The 13,534-nt window shown below is 31.1% G+C and overlaps 1 protein-coding gene across 2 annotated transcripts; it reads right to left on the reverse strand.

Moving 5' to 3' along the window:
- Positions 1 to 1,477: 1,477 nt before the first annotated feature.
- On the reverse strand, positions 1,478 to 12,287 carry LOC141456953 (cytochrome P450 6a2-like). 2 transcript variants are annotated; one of them, XM_074133376.1, is made up of 6 exons: positions 12,131 to 12,287; positions 8,687 to 8,787; positions 4,676 to 5,579; positions 3,577 to 3,795; positions 3,263 to 3,505; positions 1,478 to 2,212 (listed from the first exon to the last, which is right to left on the reverse strand). In XM_074133376.1, the coding sequence occupies exons 2-6, from the start codon at positions 8,687 to 8,689 to the stop codon at positions 2,049 to 2,051; spliced, it is 1,533 nt and encodes a 510-aa protein (XP_073989477.1). In that variant the 5' UTR covers positions 8,690 to 8,787; positions 12,131 to 12,287; the 3' UTR covers positions 1,478 to 2,048. The 2 variants fall into 2 exon arrangements, with proteins under 2 accessions (XP_073989477.1, XP_073989478.1); XM_074133377.1 differs by lacking the exon at positions 8,687 to 8,787 and having other exon boundaries at positions 12,131 to 12,194.
- Positions 12,288 to 13,534: the final 1,247 nt, after the last annotated feature.

Below are 13,534 nucleotides of genomic sequence, written 5' to 3' on the forward strand. Positions count from 1 at the left end.
TAAATACATTCATATTTCATTGCTAGCTCTGCTATCGACTTAAGCACATAAATGTTGGTGGAGAATATAAAGTCTTCGTAACGAAATGGTGGATCTAAATACCTGTATATATCGTCAAACATTCGTTTCCTTTCTACCACATAACGTGGACATATCATTATTACATGTTTGAAATCCTCCTCCTCATTGCAATCTACGCAAAGAGGAGAGGACCTTTTGTTGATCCTGTGTAGATACGATCAGCACACCGCGTGGTTCGCTCTCAGCCTGCTTATTGTCGTAACAACCCATTTATTAGTGACAGTTCCCTTAAACCATGGTTGTCTAGGTAACTGATCTGCCATAGTTTTATAGAATCTACCTTTATCACCATTATTGTAATCTGTCTGCCATTTTTTTAGTGCTGCTTTTGCAATTATACCCTTGATATTTATTATTTTTTGTGTTGTTTTGAAAAAATTTCATTTGAGTTCAATTTTAAATTTTTGTTTAGTAAAATTGATTATTCTTAACAGTCTTTGTTTATTGTCAACTTATGAGCATATTTGTGAAATATAACACCTGCTTTTCCCGATAAATTCTAAAATTTCTGGGTGTTGCGATTTTTTTAACTGAGAGTGTACATAAATGGTATTTTCTATGATAAGATGCTGGTTTTGTTGAGGTGGTTACAAAGGGTGGATTTATAAATTAGAGATCCAACTTAGAATTTCTTTTACAGAGCTTCTTTTTATTTGTTAGAAATAATGTTAATAGTAAAATAAAGTATATGCTTTGGTAGTTGGACTTTAAGCCTAGACTGAAAAAATTGACGATTATTTAACTTAACTCAACTTTCTATTTAAGAGCGAAAAAAAGAGTAAAACAACAAACTTGCATGTAGATATGGAGCATTGTTGAATATTTCTTAACTTCTGTGAGCTATTGCTTCCAGGTGGATTGGTTTTTGCGATTTTAATAGAAGCGGCAATAGGGTTTTATGTAGAAAATTCACCCCTCAGGACTTGCTACTCTAATTTTAAAAAATCCCATTAACAAATTTCAACGATCCAAGTTAATAAACAAAAATTTACTACCATCATCGCCCTACAACTTATTTTGGCGAAAATTCGCTATTTCTAGAACAAAAAACATCATATAGAATCTAGATCTAGACTGATTGAGTTGAAATCTACAAGTTCTAAACTGGTGAGAAGTAAATATAAGTTTGGTTTTAGGCGCTGTCACTAATGTTTGATTGTTGTGTTCAAGAGGTACTTCTGCAATGTAAATTTGAAACTATCTAAAACTTTTGCAAGAACTAGCTAAATGTGTACACATTGACGGTCTAACAACTGAAAAATGGTCATTTTTTTAGAAAATCACCACCTTAAAAGAGTGCTAGTTTGTTTATTTGTAAGTGGTAATTTGTTCTAAATCAAGTGTTAAGTCTAAGTGGGGATAATATTAATTATGTCAAATAATTTTCTCACATAAATGAGAAGATAATTAATTTTTTAACATTACAAATTTACTGATATTTAAAATACATCAAACACATATTTGAATACATATTTAAAGTTCCAATATTACATTTTCATGCTATCTAGCGGTAAAAGTATGAACTACAATTATATTGTAATTCTAGAAAGAGTTGTTAATTATTACAGGCTCACAATTTTTTCAATCGAATTTTATTTTTACCTATAATTCTATAGTTTATAGGTAGAGTAAGTATCTTTGTCAATTAATAGTTTCTTAAAACTGACAATTGTCCAATGTATTCATTTTTAGTAATAATAAAGATAATTGAACTATTAAAATAAAGATAAATGAATATCAGACATCAGATATTGCCATTATAATAAATTATAGCTGTTAGTTAATAAATAAATAATGATTTTTGACATATGATGGTAAAAACAATTCTCATTGTGATACACAAAAATGTCTTAAAGTAATTACTACCAGCTCGTGCAATAATAATAAACAAAGATAAATATATAAATATATGATTTTAACGTTTGTGATTAAATATTTGGGTAATAAACTGATGGTTCTTGTTAATATTAAACTGGAATCATGTTGAAATAAATTTTGCTTTTAGGAAACACAATAAATGACATCTTGTTAATCTCAAAAGGAACTATTGTTTGCGGAGATAATGTAAACTTGAAATTATCTATAATTTTCGCCAATGCTAGCTTTATTTCCAACAGAGAATATCTCATACCTGGAAAAAGATAGTCTTATAAACTTATAAGATAAAAATAAGCTTATATAACATTTTATTTATTTTATTCTTTATATAACAGTGTAAGTTTGTATCCTCTCATTGCATCTAGTCCCAGTGCGGTACTTTTAAATTTGCCTTTTAACAAATTTCTTTCATTGGTTAATCTCGCATCTTATCTGACCATCAAATATTTAAATTTCATCACAGTAAGAGCAAAAGAAAGCCATGCAGATGTTACACTTATTTTTCCGACAAATCAATCGAAACATATAATTCATTAAAGTGCTCAATTGCCTCTTCGAAAGAATATGTCTCATCTGTTTATGTAAATTCAAATAAATTTGAGAAAACTCAGCAGTGATTACAGAAATATGGTCTCTAGAAAATAGATCTGACGAATTTTAAATAGTTCACAATTTTTTCATAAAACCAATTTTTGTTTATTTCTATAAAGATTAGAAAACAGAAGAAGTAGCGCATTGTAAGTCAAAAGTTTGGAATACATTTTTTCTATACTTTAGTACGAATAAATGTGGATACATCATCAGAACTAGATATCTTTAAATCGTTTCATCAGAGCTAAATTAATATTATTGAAAGTGTAAATAATTTTTAGGTGCTACTGGAAGTTAATTACTTCACTAAAAGTGATATCTCGTATTAGGGGAAAAAAACAATATTTGTCTATTCTTCAGGCGGTTGTAACGAACAACATATATCGATCTCGGTTTATACAGATATTCTTAGACAGGATTTGTTGCTTGCTAATTACTTTTTGTAAGACATAAAAACTTAGTCGTTACATGCGGTGCTTGAACTTGGAATCTTCCTTTTTTAAGTCTTTGCTCTTGAATCACTCAAACAAACGCACCCAGATTCCTAGCATTTTAGGATCGAGGAACTTAGATGACCAAAATTTTCAATGTTCTATTTTGGTCAGAAATGCAGTTTGTTAACATTATTGCATACGCATTATTGATACAAAAGTAAGTAAATTTTAAAACTAAGAGTCGGTTTATATGGACCACTTTATTAAAAGGTACTAACCAACGCAAATTCTCGGGCCATCACCAAAAGGCATGTAAGTAAAATTGTTTCTTGTTGTGTTTGGAGGCATTCGATCTGGATTGTATACTTCAGGATCTTCATGAAGCTTAGGATCCCTATGTATTGCAGTCAGAGGTATAATCAACTTCTGACCTTTTTCAATAACTAATCCATCTTCCGTCACATAAGTTTTTGTACATTCCCTTGTTGCGAAATATGAGGGTGGATATAATCTCAAGGTTTCTAAAGGGGGAAAAAAAACATTAATAACGACATTTCTCATTTTATATACTATGTTAATACCAAGCACTTACCTTGAACACATTGCTCTAAATAGGTCATTTCTCTGAGGGCCTCATAAGTATATCCACCGCACTTTTTTAACGCGTTTTTAATTTCTTTTCTTAGACGTTCTTGGATGTGATTAACTCGTGCAATTTCAAACATCGAGTAGAGGATATTCAAGTAGAGAAAATCATGTCCAGCAATAATAAACTGGAATGCTTGTCCAGTAAGTAACTCGTCAGTGATTTCTGAATATTGGTAAACGATAATTTAATATAACCATCAATACTGTATACTGTATATTCAATTAATAGAAGTATTTGACTTTCCATGTTATTATTATTATATGTAATAATTTCGACCAAAGTAGTTTTCTTTAAGTTTAGGATAGATCTTTTTTTGAGTAATTCGAGTAGTTTGACTATTAATTGCCAAAGTACATGCAATTTAGGATGGGTATAGTTAAGTTGCACTGAGAAAGAATGAAAGGAATTCGAATGTGTGACACCAGGATCTTGTCACTCGATGGCCACCGTTCAGGAAATAAGGCCAGAGTATGCATATTTCAATTTTTTTTATATTATTATTGTTCTACCCGAAAAAATGGTTAAAAGCTAATAAATAATCAAATAAAGAAATATAAGATTGTAAAATTACTGTTTAATTAATAAAGAGGTGTATTGTGGCCAGTTAAATAAGCTCTTTTCTTTACTTTAAATATTTCGTAGATTAGGTGTCCGAAGAGTTTTAGGGGCATCACTAAAAGCCTGCTAAAATCTTATTCCACTTTTTTTTTTATTTATTATTTATTTAATTATTTTTTAAGTTATTTATGGCGCGTCATCAATAATGTCAATGGGCACACAATCTTTTAATAGCACTTGGAGACTCCGAATAAGCTAGAGAGGCACTTAGATAGAGAAAATTTTAAAGATTTAAATTTAATGCCTGAATATGAGCCCGGTTTTTCCGGCTTACAAGTCTACCGCACCTCCAACTTAGCTAAACGCTTCTCTCTTGTTTCACAATTAAATTCAAAACAAATCAATTTAAATTTTTATTATTAAAGAAAAAGCTCATAGAAAATCATGAATGTACGTTATAATATACAATAATAATAATAATTACCGATATTTTCTGCCGAAGATTTACTGTTTAGTTGTAAGTACTCATCTTCTACTTCATTTGTTTGAATGTCGATAAAACCTTGTTCTTTGAGCTTTAAAAGCTGTTGAATATAATCATTGCGCTGATAGTTATTCTTTGTTCTTTGTTCGAATGTCTTTTTTATAAGCCCTTCAAAGTATTGAGTCACTTCAGCAGAAATAACTGTTAAACCAAATAGTTTCGAAAACTTTGGTGCATTTAATACTATAAAAGACGCCAGAAATCTTAATGGTTTTATTTCAAAAAGAGAAGAAGCCATTTTTTTTAACTCTGCCGTTGCTTGTTTGTTCATTAATTGTATACCAAATATGGCGTTCCCAATTACATTTATTGAGAAAGTACTTAAATCGTTTTTTATTTCATAATCTTTGTTGATATTTTCATTAATACACTTTATTAATTCTTCTGTACATTCCAGCATATGAACGAACATCATTTTTAATTTTCCACTACTAAACGCAGGAGTTATTTTCGATCTTACAACTTTCCACTTTTTATCTTTCATCTGAAACAGACCTGAGTCTAACAACCCGCTTTCCTCACCAATATTTGGATGGTTCAAAAAGTGTGAAAAATCTTTAGTCATAATGTTTTCTATAAGTTTAATGTCGCGTACTATTAGTACTGGTGTAAGTAGTTCATAAATTCCAACCACCTTTTCATTAGGGAATTTATTATAAGCTTCATTATATATATCATTAATTGATTTTTTAAAAGTAAGTACTTTAAGAAGATTGCCTACAAAAGGCAGAGGTTTGAGTTGAGGTACTTTCTTTCTTTCCCAGTAATCATACGTCCTCTTCATGTAAAAATATCCGATAACTAGTATGAATACAAATGCGGTTAAAAGTGTCCACGAAGTATCCTGAAATCAGAAAGCACAAGTTCTCATTTAAAATGATTATAATTTTTTATATTGTTAAAATAATAGTGTAAAATTAGTAATTATTTAATACTTTAATGCTTCCTAACTAAAGGGGAAGTGGATGAACTATTTCTTCAAGTATCTTGGCATCCCTGCTGGTATCTCAGTTCAACAACTACTGTAACTCTTTACTCATACTGCAGAAGTAATTGTAATTTACAACTATTTGAATTCCTCCCAGACACAACTCTAGCTATACTTACACTATAGTAATACAGCTAACCCTTTATGGCTGCTTACAGATCTATTTGGTATTTCCTGATACTTAAGGGAGCCATAATGAATCATTTAAGTTGCACTTGATGCACAACGACAATAGATTACGAATCGTCATAATGAATCAGCTAGTTCTTATACACTGTCACTGTGCTAAATTGAATAATACTACTGTTATATAATAGAAGATGTCCGGCTAATGTCAGGGTTAATTTAATGCAAGTGCAGAAAAATCGGGAGTATTACAGGCTATAAATGTAAATTATTACGAGGTAAATAGGGAAGTAGTAGCTCTGCGGTAGCGTATTGGATTCCCACGCGGAGATCCCGAGTTCGAATTTAGCTGCTGGCCTTTAAATTTTCTCCTCCTAGGAGTTTCTTACAGCTCACTGTTCGGAAATGGACAGTGTTGTCTGCAACGAGAGAACAATGGCCTGAAGTCGGCAGTACTCTGAAAAAAAAACTCCGGGCGCCAATAACCTGATGTTGACGCGCCATAAATAATAAGAATAATAAAACAGGGTAAACCCAAATTTAAAGTTATTAGGTTTTATTAAAACTGTTCGGTAGTAAGGTTTGATCGTTAAAAACTGCACTAAAAAGCATTTTGTTGAAAAATACTCACCCTACATTGACAATTTATTCTATAATTCTATAAGAAATAAAAATAAAGTTCCCAAATTGTCTTTAAAATATAGAGCTTATATTTAAGTGATCAATATCTTTCATGTAAAGTATCAAACTTATTCCTTAATTTATCAAATAATGCACTTTACTCAACTTGTGAAGCATGTACTGTGCCTTCAAAGGTGCTTCCTCGATACAGAGAGCAGTTGATAACCTCCAGGCCAACCTGGCTTGTGAGCCAGAGGGGGCACATTTGAAGGCACAGTACATGCTTCACAAGGTTAGTAAAGTGCATTATTTGATAAATTAAGCAATAAGTTTGATCCTTTCTTTACATGAAAGATATTGATCACTTAAATATGGGGCAGGTGGTTTCCAATTTTTTTGGTAATTAAACGCAACTCTCCCAAAATTACCAAATAATTATTAAACCTTCTTGTTTGTAGCAGATGTAAAATTAATTTTTGGCCATTTTGTGTATGCTTGAGAACATCTAAAGCTCTTAACATTTGCTTTTTCTAAGAAAAATCACTCGGAAAACGACTTATTTCCCGATATTAAGAAAAATACTAGCTTTACTGCCTTGGCAATATTTTTAGTAGAAAGGGGAAGAAAAAAAATACATAAAAATGATCTATCGCGTGCTCTTCTTTTAAAAAAATTTGTAAAAAAAAGTTCAAAAATTGAAATATGATTAAAAACATCAGATTTTGAAATAGCCTAGCACCTTTAATTTTGAAGATATCGAATAGCGGTTTCCGGTTTCTTTCACAACATTTTATACTCTTTAAAACTGTGTATATGAAAAAGGGGGTCAACAGAGTACCCTCACTTTTCGTCGCGCGTCAGCCGCGTATGCGGGCAGGATCTAAAATCAAGTCCCATATTCTGAAACTAGAGGTGACTGGCAACAAATTTTACCTCTACCATTTTTTGCTCAGATTAACCGTTTAAGCATGAAATGCATTTGAGCCGTCTTAAAATGAACACCCTGTATATGGGTGTATACGGAGGAGTGGTCGAAACTTTGGGAAGTGATTCTAGGCATCATTTGCGACAAAAAATTCTATATAAACTATAGCCCGTTTTTGCATCGTTTTACAGATATTGTAAAGTTTTTGTCCTTTTACTAAAAACTTTACTTACTACTAGTGACTACCAGTAGTTAATTTAATTTATGTCGTTTTGATAAATAATAAAACTCGCTAAACTTATAAGTAGTAATTCGATTTATTAATTCATTAACTTTATTTACATTAACATTTACTAGCAACTATTGCTATTCATTACAGTTACCATTTACAACAGTCACAACAGTTTACTGTTACTTATTCACTACATAACGCCACAAAACTGTTCCCCGACTGACTACTGGTCCGCACTGCACTGAATTGCACTAGTCTCAGCTGCATAACAAAGCTCTACTCACTAACTGACTAACCGTCCAACTAGCTAATTCTGAAGCACTCCGCAACAATGACTCTCTCAAAAACTGTCACTTCCAAAGTGTCTCTCTCCAAACTGACTTTCCAAGACTAACTCAAAGCCTGACTAGCTACCACTCTTGTCTCCCTCACTTTTAACTGCCTGCCTTCTCCAACTGGGACTGCCCTCCTCCAACTCTCTGACTCACTCCCACCTGTCACTCACTGGCTGGGAAAACACATACTGCCCCCATCCCAACTGGGGCCGCTCCCTTAGCTTGCTTTTACACAGTGATGGACGTTATAGGCTACGGTCACTAAACTCCTAGAACAATCTAGCCACTTTTTTCTCCGGCTCAGGTAAAGCCCGGCCTTTTCTTTACACAATGGTGGACCGTTATAGACTTTGGTCAGCCAACTCCCAGAACAATCTAGGCCTTTTTTCTCTGCTCAGGTCAACTTCGTTACAATATTTTTAATTTTATGTTTTTTCAAGGTATCACTACTTTTTAGCAAACATTGTAAATAAATAAGGGGCCAGAGTTCTTGCAAAGCCTACTTTGTGAGCAAGGCAGACTTGTCTTCTACTATAATAAATTTTACTCCCCTGTTCCCCTCATAATTTACTTATTAAACTCACAATACGGATTCATTAAAATAATATTAATCTAAAACAATTATTTGTATTATTAAGATAGATTTCTCTAGTTAATTAATATTCCTGTTTGCTCCCTTTTTAATGAAGAATTCTGACTTAATAAATCAATTTCTTGCTCTTACCATTGCAGGTTAATTTTTTTTCCTCTCCGTCCTTTTTTAAGTACTTGACGTATTTTTTTTAACAAGGAGGATCTAGCTGAAATTCTTGGTATAATATGCCGCTGAAAAAAAAGAACTATTACAGTCCAAAAATAAATGATTTGCTGTAATTTATACAGCAAAGCAGAGAACTTTTTCTTAGTGATATTTAAGTTTTCTAAATATGCTTCTTTAATGTTTATTTTTCGATGCAATTCATTCTAATCTACACTAACTTAAATATTAAAAAATGTCTGGCGTTACCTGTTTAGTCTAAAACTTTTCTGAATATTTGTCTCTTTGGAAACTTTTAAATCAAAAATACTGGAATAATTAGCTGTCTTAAAATATGCATATCTTATTTATCTTACATTCCAAATATATAACACTGTGGGAAGAATACCTAGATTGAGAATGTAATTGAAGAAAACTATATTATTTGCGATAAAGCCAGATAATTATTACTTATTATTATAAACGTTTGACTACTACATAAAATAACAATTACTTTAATCGAAGAATGAACTTAAACCGACGATTTTTATTTAAAAATAAACAAATGAAATCATTGATGAATGTTGGTGTAAGCATTTTTTAAAAAAGTTTTTGAATTTTTTAGCCTCACATTTTTTGTTTTTTAAATAAAGTTTTTCTTTTTAACTTGTGATTAATAATTTGTTGATTAGATATTACAGTCAATCTAAGTTAAATGGAGTTCTAATTGAACAAATATTTTGTAGATTAAAATCTACATCTAATACATTCAAAAAAATATTAATGAAAATTAATGTAGTAAAATTACTTAAAATTATATCAATGAAGTATTAATGAAATGTTGGGTACTTGCTGATTTGTGTACCTTTTGGCGTTTAATCAACCCTTATACTTAACTTTTTAAACTGTAAGTTTTTGTTAAGGAGATTTTTGTACCTTTTGGATAGATTTTCCTTTTTGTCTATTTTGCAAAGTTACATATCTTCTTTACAGATTTTTTTAAAATTTGGAATAAGCAATTCTATCATTATAATCTGATAAGGTGTTAAATCGGAACCGTAACTACCACTGGAGAGATCTTTTTAAAGAATGATTATAATTGCGGTCCCCAAACCATCCTCAATTTTTTTGAAAAAGCGTTTTGAATGAAATAGGAAGGTATATGTACGTAAATAGCAAAATTAAACTGCGATTTCAGTACTTCCTTTTAAGAGGAGTAAGAAAAATAAACTGCGATTACAGTACTTCTCCCTAAAAGGCAAAGAGGCAAAAATTTTGAATCGAACGACAATTCATTGATGTAAATCGGTTCACTCCTTGTTAATTTTAACGATTGCAGTACTTCCTCTTAGAAGGAATAAGAGCATGATGGCACTTCACAGCCACGTAGAGGAGCTTTAACCGCTTCTTCGTGCTAAATTTTATCAAAATCGGACTAAGGGTTATAGAAATATTGGTAATAATAGTTTTAGAAAGGGCCTTATTTTGGTGGGGCGAACTCCCCTCCATATGAGAAACAGCGTGCTAATCTGTACAAAATTTCGATTCGAATGACACTTCATTCATGAAAATTGGTTCACTTGTCGATAATTTGAAACGATTGCTATACTTCCCCTTAATAAGTGTAAGAGCAGATCGCCGATTTAATGTTACGTAGGGGAGCCCTAACCCTATCATCCTACCAAATTTTATCAAAATCGGGCAAGATTTACAGAGTAATTAGTAATAATAATTTTGGAGGGGGCCTTACATAAAGGGGGCTAACTCCTCTCCCATTCGATGTACAGCATCGAGACCTCCAAAAGGCACATCTACATAAAATTCCGAATCGAATGACACCTCATTCATGAAAATCGGTTCGCGCGTTTAGGCGCTACGTTGTTTACAAAAAAGGTAACAACAACAAGAAGAACAAGAACAAAGCGGTTTTTGCTCATTTTGGGCAACTTTTTCCTCGAAACCTATTACATCTGGGTTGTTGCAAAAAAATTACAGTTATAAAGGAGGGTTGGCCATTTATTTTAAAGAAAATTTGGGAATTTCATCTTTTACAGAAAAAGAGAAAAAAATTGTCAAAGTTGGGCGTTTTTCAACGTTACGCTTTTTCGTGCTCTTTTTGACGATCAACCCTTATACAACTGTCCTACCAGACAGTTTTAATACAACTCTTTACAAAAATACTCATTCAAAACTGATAAAATACATGAGAAAATCGTGGAAAGATTCTTTACCAATTGATTTGAGGTGTCCTAAAGAATTTTATTTACTCTGAATTAATTAACTCGATAGGTACACATTAAAAATAGTTTGGAAAAGGGTTACACTTCATATTTACTTAAGTAAAAAGGACGATCAGTATTTTTATGCAAGTATTTTGTTGAAAGGCCATTATCCGATGTCCCAACCGTTCCACACAAACCTGAATTAACAATTCGAAATCATTGTTTCTATGAGCAAAGTAAAATAGTAATGCATATTTTTTTGGCTAGTTTTACATCTAACTACTAAATTAGGTGTCGTGGATGGAGGCAACTAAATTTACTGTAAATTCCTTTTATTAACCATTTAATAAAATCCAAACAAGAAAAATCCAAGTCCGGGAATCGAACAAAGTATCACAGTACGTGTTGGCTTTCCGGGCCTCGCCTCTAATCGCTTGGCTAACTATTTAATTGTACATAATATAAGCATTTAACGTGCTTGTACCTCTTGCTCAATAGTTCCGAAAAATCTGGTCGTTATTCTTTTTAAATAACACTAATCTTCGTCGTAGAATGAAAAAGTAAGAGGCCAGTAAGAAAATACAAAAATTATTGGCCCTAAAAACAATGCCTTTCAAAATGTCATGCCAGTTTTTTATATCAATAAAAAAAGTAACACTAAAATAATAAATTTTAAATGCCATATACGAGTATACCAAAAATTATGAAATTAGAGAGCAGGATTTGAATGGCTCAATAAAAACGTTTGCCCTCCTTATTTTATTAACTTCTGAAGTGAGGTTTAGACGTTGATTGCACATTTGCTCTCAAATATTCGTTCAGAGATCGCTTCAAGCAAGTAACTTGCTTCATTACCGAAAAAAAGAAAGTTTTATGCATTTTGAAGCAGTCAATTACAATTGCAGTTTTTATAGCAAGGACTTGTAGTGAACTTGTTGAAGTGTGATAAACTGCCAAAGTTGTGTTACAGAATAAAACAATTTTTGTACTTAAGACCATTGTAAAGAAGGTAAAGTTAATAAATGAATATATAAGAAAAATAAAAAGAATAATAATAATTAAAAAAAGGTTTTTTCTAATTGACATATGATTTAATTTTGAGTTGAGATAGTATCGGGCCAATTGTCAATGATTTTTAATAATTGTGTAGTTTGATTTAATCAAGTGATTAGAACACTTCCTATTATAAAAGAAATAAAACAATACTTACCTCAGAATTGAAAGAGCCTATTTTAGCGGAAGTATGCTATTCGAGCTATTCATGTAATCGGACAGTAAGGCAGGGAAAAATGTATGCTTATATATTTTATAGCCTTATGTTGGTTTGTGTGAGTATTATTATGTGTGAGTGATATTTATCTGGCCATATAATGCATTGCACTTTTTAGACAGCATTTGCACTTAATTATTACATTATGACAGGAATATTGTTTGTTAAACGATTTCACTTTTAATGAGTTTAATTATATCTTACAATATCGATTGATTTCACTAATGAGAGCCGTTCAAATAATAAAAAAAAAAAAATAATTATTTTTAAAAAATTAAAATACTAGCAAATATATTTGAATGAATGGTTTATACATATTGTGAATGTGTACATTTATTTATATATTAAATGTAACTAATCAGCTTCACGCATTTTTTTGGGGGCTGTTTGTTTTGAGAAGTATTGATCATTTTTTCATTTCAAATCTATTCTTCCATTTAGAATTTACTTTTCAACACATCCACATTCTTAATGACAAATATTATTCGAAACTTTAGGGTAAAATAAAAAAAAAATGAATAACATTTTTATATTGATTAAAAAATATATAACGTAACTTAAGATGTAACACACATAACGTTAATTTGAAACCCAAATAAAACAAATTGAAGTTTTGTTTCAGTTTTTTAATATTAGGATAAATTAGGACCACTAATTTTACAGTAAAATGCAGTTTAGTTGATTCAAAACCAACTAACATCGACCTTTTGCTAAACTACAATAAATTTAAAACTGGGGATTACATGGGGACATTAATCAAAGCTACATCTCTCATTCATTTCACTCTAACTTTGTTTCAAACACGTTTTTAGTAAATGCTTTTCTTTTTAATTTAAAAGTAAATAATTATTATTTGCTCTTAGATCGTAACCATTAATCTTTCTAATATTACAGAAAATTACTTAATTACTTAATTATTAATTCAAATAATTTCGCGATCTTCAAATAACAGTACAAATTAATAAAATTATTTTAAATGTATAATAGAACAAAATAAAGTAAATTAATAAATAAATAGAAACCTCGTCGAAACAATTCGGTTATTAGGGGTGTTATAAACGCGTTTAAATTGGCTACTAGCTATTCTGAAAATGTTTCAAAATTCTGTGAGGAGCTTCTCCATGTGAAAATTAACGTCGAAAATATTCATGCATTTGTTTTGGGCAATCAGCATTCTTAGAATCCTTCTTTATTGGTGACTTTTAGTCGTTTTCATGATAAGCTAGCTATTCTTGCCGCCTCAAAGAACCTAAATAATACTGGTTTTGCTATACATCAAGACCTCCCGGATACGACCAGAAAGAAAAGAATAAAACTCTTGATAGTCCGTAAGGAGTTGTCTAG

The sequence above is a fragment of the Rhodnius prolixus genome, unplaced genomic scaffold (genome assembly GCF_049639745.1).
Source record: "Rhodnius prolixus isolate KJV_2025 unplaced genomic scaffold, Rpr scaffold_10, whole genome shotgun sequence".
Classification (NCBI taxonomy): Eukaryota; Metazoa; Arthropoda; class Insecta; order Hemiptera; family Reduviidae; genus Rhodnius; species Rhodnius prolixus.

Coding starts and splice junctions, on each gene's coding strand:
- LOC141456953 (XM_074133376.1), bottom strand. Junction 3,506..3,576: donor TTTAGAGCAATGTGTTCAAG/GTAAGTGCTTGG, acceptor TTCCCCCTTTAG/AAACCTTGAGATTATATCCA. Junction 2,213..3,262: donor TGGCCCGAGAATTTGCGTTG/GTTAGTACCTTT, acceptor ATCTTTTTCCAG/GTATGAGATATTCTCTGTTG.